This window comes from Balaenoptera ricei, chromosome X (genome assembly GCF_028023285.1).
Source record: "Balaenoptera ricei isolate mBalRic1 chromosome X, mBalRic1.hap2, whole genome shotgun sequence".
NCBI classification, from domain to species: domain Eukaryota; kingdom Metazoa; phylum Chordata; class Mammalia; order Artiodactyla; family Balaenopteridae; genus Balaenoptera; species Balaenoptera ricei.
The window spans coordinates 42,804,884-42,821,388 of record NC_082660.1 but is presented as its reverse complement, the minus strand read 5'-3'; the positions used below and the strand labels follow the sequence as shown (position 1 = coordinate 42,821,388).

The window sequence follows — 16,505 nt, the reverse complement described above, 5'->3', positions numbered from 1 at the left end:
GCGTAGATTGGAATAAGTGAGCAGCAGCCACAGGGTGCAGAGCTGAGGATTGTAGATACTGTTTTCAACTCTTAGTCCAGGTTCTGTTAACACACAGAAGGTCAGGTGTATTTGGTAAAGAACCAAATAGAATTTCAAGAAATTGAAAATCGTCATTGAAACTACAAACCCAATGGAGAGGGTAAAGAACTGAAGAGAGAACTGGTGAACCAGACAATGTATCTGAAGCATTATCCAGGAAGGGGCACAGAGAGGCAGAAGGAAAATGTACCCATATGCTGAAATACTACATAGCAGCGAGACCACATGAACCAGAGCCACATGTCAATATGGATGACGCTTACAAGCATATTGAGGGGTGAAAAAAAGCAAGTTCCAGGATAACTCATACCATACATAATTCAAAGACATGCAAAATTAAACAATATATATATCTGTAATTTAAACTCTAAGGGCATAATAAACACCAGATTGAGGTTAGTGGTTTCCAGACAGTGGAGTGGGAGGAAGTGGGGGGATTGATTGGGAAGGGTACGAAGGGTTCTTAGCTGTCTTGGTAATGCACTGTTGATTAAGCTGAGTGAAAGCCATGTAGATGACTCGCAGACCATTCTTGTCCTAATAAATTCTTGTGAAATATAGTAAATATTTGAAATACTATATATAACTTATGTACAGATAAAAAATGGAATAAACACCTGTGTTTACGGTCCAGCTTATGAAACAGAAAACTACCTGTACCTTTGAACCCCCTTGTATATTCTTTCCCAATTGTATTATTCTTTATCCCTTATATATACTATACCTCTACTTTTAGGCATCTGATATAATTCATAATAAAAATTTTTTAAAGGATGCCCTATAGTCTTCTTATAGTTATCTTACTAGTATCTGTAATTAATCAATTTGAACTTAAACCTTTATTCCCCCCCCCCGCCTTTTCTTTATTTATTTTTAGCTTCATTGGGTCTTTGTTGCTGTGCGCAGGCTTTCTCTAGTTGTGGCGGGCAGGGGCTACTCTTCGTTGCGGTGCGCGGGCTTCTCATTGCGGTGGCTTCTCTTGTTGCGGAACATGGGCTCTAGGTGCACGGGCTTCAGTAGTTGCAGCTCACGGGCTCAGTAGTTACAGCACGTGGGCCCTAGAGCATGCGGGCTTCAGTAGTTGTGGCTCGTGGACTCTAGAGCGCAGGCTCAGTAGTTGTGGCGCACGGGCTTAGTTGCTCTGCGGCATGTGGGATCTTCCTGGACCAGGGATCGAACCCGTGTCCCCTGCATTGGCAGGCGGATTCTTAACCACTGCGCCACCAGGGAAGTCCTCTCCCCCTTTTCTGAATTGTTGTATTGGTCACCTAAGTAAAAAATTATGTATTGTGTGACTATGACTAAATTTCTAAACATTTTCAGGATCTTCCCAAGTGTGTGATGTTTTAAAAGCATTAATGAAAATTAAACGTGGGTCTGGCCCTATCAGGTTTGATCAGGGAAAACAGAGGTGTGGTAATTTCTTGGTTAGTGCCGTAGGATAATACTTTCTACAAAAGTGGGACTTCATGTCAGGAGGTCAACATGGTGTAAGTCTCCTTTGGAAGATTAAGAAAACTCATGATGGTGGTATGGGAAAAGCAAAACAAATAAGCAAAAGACATTTCTGGAGTAGGGTTTAGGGACCCTGTATTACAGCAGTGAGAGCTTAACTTCTCATCTGTAAAAGAAATGTTTCCTGGTTGGGAGGTGGGATGTGAGTTAGCTGTAGAGGTATTGCTGATGGTCCAGAGAAGCCACCTACAGTTTCTCAAAAAGATAGTATACTAGTCTGTATGGGCTACCATAACAAAATACCACAGACTATGTGGCTTAAACAGTAGAAATTTATTTTCTCACAGGCTGGAAGTCTGAGATCTGGGTGCCACCAGGGTTGGGTTCTGGTGAGGCCTTTCTTCCTGGCTTGTTGGATAAGCCACCTTTTCACTGTGTGCTCACTTGGCTTTTCCTCTGTGCGTGTGCACAGAGAGAGAGATCTCTCTTCCTCTTCTTATAAGGCCACTAATTCTATTGGATTAAGACCCCGCCCATATGACCTCCTCTAACCTTAATTACCTCCTAAAAGCCTGATCTCCAAATACAGTCACTTTGGGGGTTAGGGCTTCAGCATATATTTGAGAGTTTGAGTTTGAGTTTGAGAGGACACAGTCAGTCCATTGCAGATAGTTTATTTTGGTTGATAGTCTTTGAATTCAGGTGAATTCTTAAATAGTTTTTTTTTTAAATATACCATCAAAAATTGAGGTAAGTACACACAAGCTCTGTTTTGTTTGTTTATTTTACCATGTGTTCTCCAAACCCGCCCTTTTCAGTTGTGTATATCTATATATTTGCATGTATTTCAGTTTAAGACTCAACCATCCCTTAGTAATTGGAGTAACTAGAGCAGCAAATGTAGTTACTATCGTGTGTTCCAGTTTCATGGCTCTCTAAGATAACTGTGATTAGTGCATTTGTTTATTTGCAGTGTTGTTTAAATTCAGGGCTTCTAGGAAGTAGATTCTGTAATATGCCTCAAAATTATTGGAAGTTTTTTAACCTATGAGAGTACTTGAATTTTATTCATTAATTTGGGCCAAATTATAAAGGCTGATAAAGGTGGGCATCCTTGATTTTAATGGCAGGTAAGAGGCTGAAAATATGTAGTTGCTTCCTTAGGCGTCAGAACTAAGGCTCTTTTCTTATAACTCAAATGGGGTAATTCCTTGTTAACACATGGCTACTGGCTAATGTCTCCATAGTCTATTGTCATTTACTGAGTGGTTGTGGTAGTCAGATGCAGGGATGGGTGGTGAGTACTCATTGAGCGTTGCCTTCAGGAAAATTAGCCCTGGGGATGAGGGACAGGCACTTAAATGGCAGTCACAGTGCAGTGCAATCATTGTTCTGATAACGTAGTCACTATCGGAGACTGTTCCGGAAATGCATGATGAGATGGGTTGCCACATATGGTTGTGTACATTGTGCCCTGAACAATTCCAGGGAGCCTCTTTCATGTTGAAGTCTGTGAGGGCAGCCCTGATTGTGGAGAATCCAACCAGTCCTGAGGTATCAGGAAGGGCTTCCCTGCCTGGAAGAAGTGATATCTACATTGTGACTTGAAGGACGAGTAGAAGTTAACCCAGTGAAGATGGTTAGGGAGCAGAGAGTGGGAAGAGAGTTCCAGGCAGAGGCTCAGAGGAAAGATTGATTAATTTATTTCAAAAGGTAGCTGATGTTTAGCTGAAAGTCTTGTCCTGGACCTTTAAAGAGTGGCAAACGGGTCAGGAAAATGTGTGATAATCTCCTGTAGTAACATTTGTAGTCCTTTGGCAGTTGACTTGGAACTTGATTAGTGTGTTTTAATTAAAATGTGTTGAGTGATGATTCAGCCACAAGTACACTGTCCTTGATTTTGGGAAATGTCAGAGTATGAGGCAGAATCAAATATTCAAATACCTGACTTAAGGTCCTTAGACGTTATCCAGGAATCTGCTAGCCTCTCATTATCTTCTCAAAATCTGTGAATTTTATTTTGAAAGCATTTTAAAGAAAATATGTTTAAGAATTTGAGTGGTCATCCATATTGCTTGGGATTTGAGGGGTTAAATTAGTGATACTCTCTCTGTTATCAAAATTTGGAACCAATTGGGAGAAAAAGGAGCCAGGTGGATAGAGCTTGGAGAGTGCGGTTTGGGTGTGTGGCAACAATGGCCTCCTGAGACTGTAGCCCTGGATTAGACAGAAATAATCTCTCCAGGCCCTGGAGGTGTTGAGCCAGCAGAGGCCCCTCCTAGAATGAGGCAAGCGTAATCAGTTTATACTTGGGTACCATACTGGACTCTAGTTAAAAGTTCAGTCATCCAGATGAATGGATAAAGAAGATGTGGCACGTATATACAATGGAATATTACTGAGCCATAAAAAGAAACGAACTTGAGTTATTTGTAGTGAGGTGGATGGATCTAGAGTCTGTCATACAGAGTGAAGTAAATCAGAAAGAGAAAAACAAATACCGTATGCTAACACATATATATGGAATCTAAAAAAAAAATGGTACTGATGAACCTAGTGGCAGGCAGGAATAAAGAGGTAGACATAGAGAATGGACTTGAGGACACGGGGGCGGGGAGGGAGAAGCTGGGGCCAAGTGAGAATAGCATCGACATATATACACTACCAAATGTAAAATAGTTAGCTAGTGGGAAGCAGCAGTATAGCACAGGGAGATCAGCTCAGTGCTTTGCGATGACCTAGAGGGGTGGGATAGGGAGGGTGGGAGGGAGGCTCAAGAGGGAGAGGATGTGGGGATATATATATGCATATGGCTGATTCACTTTGTTGTACAACAGAAACTAAGACAGTATTGTGAAGCAATTATAATCCAATAAAGATCTATTAAAAAAAAGTTCAGTCATCGAGTGCAAGTCTGCCTCCTTGGTTCCTAGTTTTCAATGAAAGACTCTCCCACTCTTCCATTATATACTAGAATGGGCATCTCCATTTTGTAAAGACTGTCAGAAGGTATGTGGTATCTGGTCACCCATAGAGAAATGCTGTGCAGCACAGCAATGATGAGAAGATGTTCCTGGTGTCCCAAGAACTTCATGGGACAATATAATGATTTTTCCATATCTTATTTTCCCAAGTAGATATCTAAGACCTAAAGTCATTTTCTTCCTCTTATTCTTAACTGTGACATTCCATATTTGGGGAAACTACTTAGAAATGATGGTGTTTTTTGACTCACATAAACTTGTTCCATGTTGGTTTTAATCAAATCTTTGGAATTTTAGCTGTTGAAGAAGAGGAACATTGGATTGGAGGTTGAACTCTTGGCTGATGGGCCTGATTTTCACTATTTTAGTACCTCATATACTGATGGAAGCAAGACAGAACATTTGTCTTGAAGGGCTACAGACTCAGTTTATTTCTTTAAAGTCAACGTTTATCAGAATAACATTGGGTGGCTGATTGGCAATTCACAGATTTTCTGTTGTATTGTCAGGAGTTATCAGATTCGAAGCAACTAGAACTCTCATACATTGCTTGGCGGTGGGTAGATTGTTGCAAAATGGTATAGTAACTCTGGGAAATGACTTGACCAATTCTTATAAATTTAAACATACACTTGCCCAATGACTGAGCAGTCCCACTCTGGGTACTTGCCCTAGAGAATTGAAAACATGTTCACATAAAACCCTGTTTTATGGATGTTCATAGCAGCCTTATTTGTGATAGCCAAAAGCTGAAAACAAACCTGTTGAGATGTCCCTCAACAGGTGAGTGGATAAACAAACGGTAGTGTATTCTCACAATGGAATACTACTCAACAGTAAAAAGGAATGAAGTGTTAATTTATATTTGGGTGAATCTCAAAGGTGTTCGGCTGAGCAAGGGAAGCCAGTCTCAAAAGGTCACATACTATATGACTCTTTTTAACCTTGAAAAGACAAAACTCTAGTAATAGGTAACAAATCAGTGGTTCCTGGCATTATAGATAGGGTGAAGGTGTAACTGTCAAGGGATATAGTACAAGGGAGTTTTCTTGGAAGTGATAGAACTGTTTGGTATCCTGATCGTGGTGGTGCTTAAATGAATCTATGCCGTAGTGTATACAGAAGTAGAAATATAATGTTGTGCCCATGGAACTTTTATATGATGTTATTAACCAACGTTACCTCAATAAAAAATAAAATCTAAAAATTCAAAGACTTTTTCCCAAAGGAAAAAGGAAAAAGTCCATTTTATTGTTAAGACAATTTAAAAAGTAAGAAAAAATTTAAGAAGACAGCATCAAGGAAGTTTAAAAAAAGAAAGAAAAGAAAAAACAAGCCACAGACTGGAAGAAAATATTTTCAAATCATATATTCAATAAGGAACTTGTATCAGAATACATCAAGATCTCTTACAATTCAATAAGACAGTCCAATTTAAACATGGCAAAAGATTTGAATTAATGGACATTTCACCAAAGAAGATATACAAATGATTCATAAGCACATAAAAGTATGCTTGACATCATTAGGCATTAGGGAAATGCAAATTAAAACTACAGTGAGATATCACTTAACACTCTCTAAAATAGATACAATCAAGAGACAATAACAAGTGTTGTAGAGCATGTAAACAAACTGTAACTCTCATACTTTGCTGGTGGGGATATAAATTGTATAAAATGGTATACAGTTTCCCAAATGGAAAACAGTTGGACAGTTCTTAAAGTAGTAAACATAGATTTACCATATGACACAGCAGTTCTGCTCCTAGGTTTCAACTCTAGAGAAATGAAAACATATGTCCATACAGACTTGTATGCAAATGTTCATTATTCATAATAGCAGAAAAGTGGAACCAATGCACATGCTCATCAACTGGTGAATGGATAAACAAAATATGGTATATCCATACAATGGAATACTATTCAACAATAAAAAGTAATGAAGTACTAATACCTTTCTTCCACACTGGGTGAGCCTTGAAAACAGTATGCTAAGACAAAGAAGCCAGACACAAAAGAGTACATATTGTATGATTCCATTTATATGAAATGTCCAGAAAAGGCAAATCTATAGAGACAGAAAATAGATCAGTTGCCTGGGGCTGGGAGTGGGAAACAGAGAGTGACTGCAAAAGGAAATGTTCCAAATTAGATTGTGATAATTGCACAACTCTGCGAATATAATAAAATCATTGAATTGTACACTTAAAACGGGGAATTTTATGGTATGTAAATTGTACCTCAATAAAATTGTTTTTAAAAAGTATTTCATTACATATTCAAAACAAGTAACAAAAATATTTTAAATGAATTCTCCTTGAAACGAATATATCAATGAATAGCACAGCTGCATAATAAGTAATAGAACAAGTAGAAGAGGATATTGAAAAGGCTGTAACATACATTCTTAAAACCAGAGTCGCTTAAATGACCCCCAAACCTGAAAAATCATTGTCACTGCTGGCATCCATTGCATTCTCTTTATTCGCTCAATTAGAAATAGTTATCACTCTCTTCCAACACTGTGTAATGGGATGTGGAATGGGACGCTTTCTTTTCTCAGAATTTCAGATGAAACTTTAGAACTCAGAACAACTCCCGCAGTGCTGTAAAAATCCCCATAGCGGTGGCCAAACCGGACTGATGATCATCTGCTCCCAGTAGCTCATATAAGGGAAGGTGGAGTCTCGTTAGAGAATAGTACATCCATGCACCTGTTCCCAACTCCTTAACAAAGGCTTATTAATAGAGACATTTAAATATTGCAGCAGGTGGATAGCTGTCTAGAATTACAGCTGAGTGTCGATTTGTTCAACTGTCTTCCCAACAACCTGAGTCACAAAAACTGGCACCAGACTAGTGGGGGCTAGTTCCTTTAATGGCCTCATAGCATTTTTGAACCATGCTTTGTCCATAATTAAGTTCCTTCCTCATACCACCAATGGGCACATGCATAAATTGTATATAGGGTTCTTTTTTTGGTTATGTGTTTCTTTTTTTTTTTAAATTTATTTATTTATTTTTGGCTGTGTTGGGTCTTTGTTTCTGTGCGAGGGCTTCCTCTAGTTGTGGCAAGCGGGGGCCACTCTTCATCGCGGTGCGCGGGCCTCTCACTATCGCGGCCTCTCTTGTTGCGGAGCACAGGCTCCAGACGCGCAGGCTCAGCAATTGTGGCTCACGGGCCTAGTTGCTCCGCGGCATGTGGGATCTTCCCAGACCAGGGCTCAAACCCGTGTCCCCTGCATTGGCAGGCAGATTCTCAACCGCTGCACCACCAGGGAAGCCCTATGTGTTTCTTTTAAACATTAGAAAAGTTGGCAGTTGTATACCATCAGCACAATATGCAAATACAGGAGTTTTTTCATACTCAAAAGTTGAAACAGTCTTGAGTTTTTTCTACTGAAAAAGTCTTGAAGTTTTGCACCTTTGGAGTTCACCATGTTGCTTTAAGCCACATCAGATGTCAAAGGAATTTCATGTATATTTGCTTTCTGTAAAAGTTCAAAACTGAATTCTTTCCTAGCATTAGTCATATACCTGTGAAATCAGTGAGTCTCTTTTCATCAGCTGACATGTGATATTTTTCTGGCCCACACACAGTAGATGATTGCTCTTTGTAATCTGGAACACTATGATGTTGATCAAGTAAGTCCTTAATGCCTCTATTGCTCTCCATCATTTTTTGGGGAATACTGAAGTTTCTGAGCTTTGAAAAATACCTAATGTCAAATTCTAATTCCTTGTAGTTATGACCTCTTTATAGTTCCCTGTCAGAGGATGTCTTCCACATCTAGAAGATGAAAATGTGCCATTCATGTTTTTTCCAAGTCTTTGTCATATTCTCACTAAAATACCCCTCTGCAGTCCTAATGTCTTATTTTTTCTTGAAGTGGAAGATGCCACACGTGAACTTAATATAGCAATGACTGTCCTTTTGTGCCATGGGCTACAGTGGTAATAAATATGAATCTAAATGTCTGAGGAGCTACTCAAACTCTACCTTGAATTAGCAGCAAATCCTGTTGCTTGGTATATTTTTGGTCAAAACTATCAATCAGGACGTTTTAACCTGTATCTTTGCTGTGAGGGGGCTTTGTTGCCATATTGTAACACAAGGGGGCAGCAACATCACCTTCACTGTCTCCATCACATCTTTAGCATGGGCACATTGGACCCGGGTAGGGAGGGAAAGATTTTATAAGTATGTATTATTATTTTTAATGTTCGTCATCTAATAATGGTTCTAGGTATGATGGTGATGATTACGGAGAGAGACTGCGAGGGTATTTCCTGTAGTTGAGGAATTTGTCTGCAAATAAAAGCCTCCTGTAAGGAAAAATCTCCTGTTTCCCTTCTGCTCTCAGTACTCTCACTGGACATTTCTTTGACCACACGTGTGGGAGTTTTCTCACACCAAAGCAATTCTCCAGCTCTCTAGTGGATACCGACTGAGTATCCCACAATTTAACTCAACTCTGACACTATCTACTTGGAAATAGCATCAGATCCCACAGGCCTCATTAAGACCCCTGCCCCTCTCACTTCAGAGGTTAGTCACAAGTCCAGGTTATCACCTGAACTTCTGACCAACTGGCTATAAATCAGAGGTTCTCATGTTCCCCTCCTTAGCTTTGATCATTTGCTAAAATAGCTCAAAGAACTCAGGAAGCCCATTTACTTACTATATTACTGGTTTATTATCAAAGGATATAACTCAGGAACCGCCAGATGGAAGAGATGTATAAGGTAAGGTATGTGGAAAGGGACATGGAGCTTCCATGCCCTCTTCAGGTGAGCTACCCTCTCTGGTGCTCCACGTGTGCACCAACCCAGAACCTCTCTGAACCTGTGTACTTTGGGGATTTTTATTGAGGCTTCATTACATAGGTATGATTAATTAAATCATTGGCCATTAGTGATCCACTTAACCTCTAGCTCCTCTTCCCTGCATGGAGGTCAGGGGGTGGGGTGGAATTAAAAGTTCCAACTCTCGGGACTTCCCTGGTCATCCAGTGGGTAAGACTCCGTGCTCCCAGTGCAGGGGGCTCAGGTTCGATCCCTGGTTGGGGAACTAGATCCCGCATACATGCTGCAACTAAGAGTTCGCATGCCACAACTAAGAGTCTGCATGCCGCAACTAGGAAGTCCTCATGCCGCAACTAAAAAGATCCCACATGCCACAATGAAGACCCTGCGCAGCCTAAATAAATAAATAAATAATTTAAAAAGTTCCAACTCTCTAATCACCCGGTTGGTTCCCCTGGCAACCAGCCCTCATTCTGAGGCTAATCCAGGAACCCCCAGCCACCAGTCATCTCATTAGCATACAAAAAGACACTTAGCACTTCAGAGATTCCGGGGGTTTTAGGAGCTCTGTACCAGGAAACTGGGACAAAGACCAAATATATATTTCTTATTATAAATCACAGTATCACAACTCCTCTATTGTTAGAATAGTTGTCATTGTGAAGACCCTGTGCTATTGTGGTTTATTTTTTTAGTTAGCTCTGCAAATAATGAGGCTAGTACAGAAAAGAAACAGTGAATTATGTAAAGCAGCTATTGATTTGGGAGAAAGGATAGCCTTTTGTAAATGACTTATTTTGGTTTCCTGATGAAGACACTGTTAACTGAAGAAAACCGTGTTTTATTCAGGGACCTTACTGAGTACTATACAGCCCAGGAAACAGCCTCTCAGATAGCTCGGAGGATCTGTTCCAAAGAGGTAAGGGAGGAGCCAGGATATATAGGAGTTTTTGCAGGAAAAAAAACCCAAATGTGTAGTCGAACATCAAAAGATTACCGCTAATCACAAAAACCAGCCCTGTCAAGTTAATGAATTTAGCACTTTTCTATGTCTGCGAAGATGCAAGAGTCTGGCTCATTGAAATTATTCCTTTGATATGCATTTTAACTATCTATGTGCATATCATGTTTTTCTCCATCTGAATTCTCCCCAGGGCACACCTTGGGTTGGGAGGTGTGGTTACATTGGCAGCTGATGGCCGGCAATATTCTTTGTTTACTGGAATGGCAGGCAACATTTTTTTTTCCACAGCGCCTCCTCTTGGTCGTAAATTAGACCAAGGTTTGGGAAGCATTTCTTGACCAATTTGTCCCAAGGTGCTAAGAAGGCTCATTCCTAGGTCAGATGAGGATTGTGTTGATAGGCCACTCAGTGTGCTAAATTTTGGATTAGGCCCTGTTAATAACCTAAAATTCTCTGGATCTTCTGTTTTACTAGTCTGTTATGATCCAGGGGATGTTTTCCCTTGTTGCTTCTTCCCACATCTAGAGTTGCACTATTACAGTTAATTCTATATAGAGTTAAATGTATGACCTACTATCTCAAGATGTTTAGCCATCATTAATTTTGTCAAGAGGCCTGGTTACACATTGGGTAAAAATTGGGTTACAGTTGGGTAAAAAGCATATATATATTTAACTGGGGTAAACGGAGTGGACTTGTTTGGGGCCCTTTAATGTTGGGGACCATAGGGGGTCCCTTTGGCCCATCCAACCTTAGGTAGTGTTGTATCAAAACCTTTTGTTTTAATCCCATTAACATCTGTTTTATTTATCCCATTTCTTAATAACCATCTAAAGATTTTTATCCTTTTGGGACGAGTCCCTTTAAAATTTTCACCTTTTTGGAAAGAAATCTATAGACTTTCTCTCAGGTTCTTATCTTCCTGTTAATCAACCTAACTAACAATTAATCTCCTGTTCGTTAGCATCTGTAAGACCCATTGAGGGTAGGTTGAGACCACAAATGAGGCTTCCCAAACTGGTTTTTTTGTTTTGTTTTGTTTTAAACTGAGGGAGTTCTTAGGTTAGCTATTTTTTTTTAACCACCTTCTAATTTGTTTTTTCATAGGTACCAATAAAATGGCTGTTTATGAGAGCACTCTAAAAATTCACCAATTTCGACGTTTCCCCAATTTAAAGGATCCATCGTCTGGCCCTTGATGAGATATATGATAATAGTGACACAAATCAATAACACGCTAGAGGCGTCCCCACAAGAGAGTGCAAAGGATGCAGCCTTCACAAGATCTAGAAAGTTTACTCCCCAAAATAGTCTAAGAGAGTAAAGGACCTTTGTTGTACAGGTTGACACAACGAAGGTGAGGATGACAAAGGCCCCTTATGGGCACCTCGTATGACAAATTTCCCTGAGAGTTGGCACAGCCAAGCCAGAAAAAGAGGCTGCTCAGGACCCCAGTCTATTTGATTGGCTGCCAAATGTAAACCATGTGTGTACCTTCCAGAGGGCAGAGACCAAGCTCTCAAATTGAGATTATCAAGAACCTCATTTTTAATTTGTAGTAAAATTTTACAACTTTATTTTTTCACAAAAGTCAACAAAGTTCAAGTATGTTAGTACAGGTCTTTAACAACAACAACCACCACAACAATAATAAAGCAATACAGACACAGAGCACAGAGTTTGGCTTAAAAAACTATATCTTTCTGGATTTTATATATCATTTGTTCTTCAACAATGTCTTGTGAGTTCTCATATGTCTTGGTGATAAGAGACATTGTAGAACATTATACATAGGATATAATAAACATTTTCTTTCTTTTTCTCATATAACTTTCTCCATTAATGGCAAAATGAGACGGGGGAGCATTTTACCATTCTCTCTCTTAATATTGCTAGCAAAGAACTGAATATAGAGAGAAGTCTGAAGTTTTCCACCTAAGAGAGAATTGTGGAAAGTGTCTGGTGGTTATTTATGTTTTCTTTTTTTTCCACATTTCACTCACTTTTACTTGGGCATGTGACTCATGTCCAGGACCAGGGGAGCAACATTTCTTCATAACTCATGGAATTAAATGCTTACACCCAATTTTGCTGGTTTTTTCCTCCTAAAGGGAAAACCCTGCTAAGAACAGAATGAGACGGAAAGACTTGCAGCTAATTATGCTAGCTGTGTCAATGGCATAGCCCCAAGAAGCCAGCTGTCCAGTCCCTGAATCATGACTGCGAAAATTGGCACTGTGCTGTTTAGCTCCCTAAGGGATGTAATTATTTTCTCCATGATACCCAATACTTGAAATGACCTCAGCAAAAGCATTTCTTTTCTTTTTTTCCCTTCCTCTAGTGTGTGGCAAAACAAATTGCATTTGTAACAACTAGAAATTCCCGAGGCCTTGTCCTCGCTGGCGGATGGCCTGAGGGATGCTGCTGGTGCAAATCAAAGAGCTCAGTGGTTCTGCTTTGCGCTGTGCTAGGCAGAAAAAAACTTTGCCTCTTATCACCCCATCTTCCTCCAGCAAAAACCTGAGAAATGAGACATGCTCAGTGGTTCAGAGTACTCGGAGTACTGTCATAATCCCGAAAGGTACTGTCCTACCTTGTCCTCTCGGTGGCTGAGGGACTCAAGCCAGAATAGATGGATTCTTAACCCTTTTGAAGGACTGTGTAGTTGTCCCTAAAATACACATCATCTACCTGGTCTCTAAGATTACTTCAGAGTTTCTTAGTCGTTGCCATTGTTCCCACGCTCTCTGTGTCCTTCCACAGGCCTGATGTTTTCTTCCACTGTGTTTCAGGGCTCATCGTCGGGGTGATCCTGAGGTACGGCACCACTGCCACCAGTGGTCACGACAAGTCACTCAGCTGCACTCAGGAAGACAGGGCCTTCAGCACCTTATTAGTGAATGTCAGTGGGAAGTTCTTCGAATACACCCTGAAAGGAGAAATCAGCCCTGGCAAGGTCAACAGTGTAGAGCAGAACGACATGCTGAGGAAGGTGAGCTCGGGCCACTCAGCCACTTTGGTCCTGACGTGGTTTTTGATTTTCCGATTCTGTCTCAACTTTGTGAACAGAAATCTTTTCACACTCCTGGAACATCAGTAACATTCCTGGCTGTCAGTTTGGCTAGGAAGCTTTTGGACTGTGATGAGGAGAAGGAACCAGATTTGAACTTGGGCCTTTTAACTTTGTCAGACTGATGTGGGCCACCAATGGTGCAGTGGGTTCGTACATCCCACTCAGCTCCTCTCTCCAACTCCCATCTCTTTTTGATTATGTCTCTTACTCTCGTTATGGTTTAGGGATGAGATTGTTTCTTTCTTAAATTAAGATCGGTTTCTTATTTTTCTTTTAGCTTGTTAATAATCAGTGTTCAGAAGTGTTATTCTTACTTATTCGTGGTTATTTTACCATATTCTACAAACATTTATTGAGTTTCCCACTCTCATTGGTGATTGATGCCAAAGGCTTAATGACTCTTCAGAGGAAAAATCTCTTGTTGTCTTAGAATTTGAGTACACATGTTGTTTTTCATTTAATGTTGGGGGTAGCTAAAATACTCCACAGGAAAAGGGATTATATATCTCTTCACTTCACTTGGGTGATTTCCAGAATAAGCACAAGATCTGTATTTATCCACATACATTCTAGTACCTTATACACCCGGGCTTATCAGCAGGAGGGCTTCCATATAAAGTCTGGGGATCCAAGTTGTGGGAGACCCCTTTAATATGTGAAGGCTTGCAGTCAAAGAGTGTAGCCTGTGCTCCAAAAATTAAATTATTATTGTTCTCAGGATCTGCCATAATCCTTAAAGAAAATTATTCTCAACCTGGAGCGTTCAACATGCCCATCTCCTCTCTGTCCCTAAGGACGAGTCCTAGTGAACTCTTGGCTCTCAACCCTTCATAAGAATGCATGGGATTTCCATAAACATTTGTGAAATTAAATGCAACTGAGAAAGATACCCAGTGTAATACCACACTAATGACTATTTACATTTAATAATTAGAATGGAGATTTCAAATAATTAATTGAAATAAGAGCCAGTTAATCTACCAACGTGAACAAACCTTTAAAAAGGTTAGGAGGCTTTGTAGAATGTTTAATTCTTTTCTGGATGTGATAGGGCTTTGTTGATAGTTTCAGAGTGATTTCCCTGATTGCCTACAGGTAGTTTTAGTCCCCTTAGAGTTGATGAACTTATGTTGATATTCAGGAAATCACTAGCACCACTGGAGACTTTGATCTAGTCCACATTACGTATCACAAATGGCTGGTCACTCAAAAGAGACTTAAATTCAGTAAGATTATGTCTATAAATCATTATGTGGTAGGATACAGGAAATTAATAAAGAATCATGACTGCATCTTTTATTGTAGTTGAACCTTTATAAAGGTTTGATAAAAATCAAGATGTTTTCATTTCTTGTTGAAGAACATTGACCAGAAGCTTTCTGTGAGTTCTCAAAATTGCACTGAATTGTTGTGTCTTAATACATATTCAACAACACACCAAGAGTAGAAGGCAGAAGTGCCGTGTGGAGAAGAACAGGCCAGTGCTCATGGGAGCTGTGGCTTCTCTACTGTGCTGAGTCTGTGATTTTTTCACATTGATGTCATTTGTTTTAAATATTCAAACATTAGTCAGTGGCTTAAAATATTAAGCAAATATTATGGCACCAATTGGTATTCAACAAAAAATTGGCTTTTTTTCTTTTTAAACGTTTAGGTAACATTTGATCCAGAGGTCTTTTTCAACATTCTGCTGCCTCCAATTATTTTCCATGCTGGATATAGTTTAAAGAAGGTAAGGAATTTTTGCCAGTATTTCTTAAAGCATGGGAATCTCTGCTTTAATTTTCCTGCACAATATTCTAGTTTTTTTCCTTCTCTCAGATTGCTTATTACTGTGTTCTGTACCCACTCAAGAGACTACAGTTGACTCATCATCAGTGACTCATTTCTGTTTTAAAGTCTGGAACTCTCATCCATTGCTGGTGGGAATGTAAAATGGTATGGCCACTCTGGAAAACATGTTTGCAGTTTCTTATAAAACTAAAGTTGAAATTACCATATGACCCAGCGATTTTATTTCTGAGGATTTATCCCAGAGAAATGAAAACTTCTGTTTATACAAAAAACTGTACATGGTTGTTCATAACAACTTTATTTGTAATAGCCCCAAACTGGAAACAAACAAAATGTCCTACAATAGGTGAATGGTTAAACAAGCATCCATACCATGGATACTACTCAGCAATAAAATGGAACAAACTATTGATACACAAAACAGCCTGGATGGATCTCAAAGGCATTATGCTGAGTGAAAAAAATCCAGTCTCAAAAGGTCACATACTATATGGTTTCATTTATATAGCATTCTAGAAATGACAAAATTATAGGGATGGAGAACAAATTATTGGTTGCCAGGGGTTAGGGATGGTGGGGATGAGAAGGGGAGGGGGTGGCTGTGACTATAAAGTGGGTAGCATGAGGGAAATCTTCATGGCAGTGGAACAGTTCTGCATCTTGATTGCAGTGGTGGTTACAAGAATCTACACATGTGATAAAATGACATAGAACTATGCACACACATTGTACCAATGTCAGTTTCCTGGTTTTGATATTGCACTACAATTATGTGAGATATAACCAGTGGAGGAAAATGTGTGAAGGTACCATGGGACCTCTCTGCACTATTTTTGCAGCTTCTGTAAATCTATAATTACTCCAAAGTAAAAAGTTTAAAAAAAATCTATCATTATTGAGGGAGGGTCATTGTGTTCAGCAGCAAGGTTGGGCCTAAGCCCCTAGATATTTAAAATACCAAATACCTTTATAAATACTGTGAGTGGCTCCCTTCCTCCCCATTGTGGGACTATTCTGTGAAAATTTAGCCTCCAAAAAAGCCTACTTCAGATAACAGCCAAGGACCTTGTTTCAGCTGTCTTTCTGAAAGGGGACTAAAGGAAACCTTTTCAGTGAGCCTCGAGAAGAGAGATCTTGGCTGCCAATAAAACTCAGTAACATCCTTAGGACGTAGAGAATGCCTTCAAAGTTGATAAACCTCTAGATAGATCAATCAAGGTAAAAAAAAGAGGAAAGAAACAAATTACCTATATCAGGAATGAGAGAGGGGACATCAGTATAGACCCTTCATACATTAAAAGGACAATAAGAGAATAATATGAACAACTTTGTACCAATAAATTTGA

General features: G+C 39.6%; 1 protein-coding gene across 2 annotated transcripts in view; it reads left to right on the top strand.

Annotated features, from left to right (window-relative positions):
• Positions 1-16,505, top strand: part of SLC9A7 (solute carrier family 9 member A7) — a 146,558-nt gene that overhangs the window by 56,472 nt on the left and 73,581 nt on the right. For both annotated transcript variants that reach the window (XM_059910091.1, XM_059910090.1), the window contains exons 2-3: positions 13,085-13,284; positions 15,020-15,097. In XM_059910091.1, coding sequence (XP_059766074.1) covers positions 13,085-13,284; positions 15,020-15,097 — 278 coding nt within the window. The remainder of the gene's footprint in view (positions 1-13,084; positions 13,285-15,019; positions 15,098-16,505) is intronic.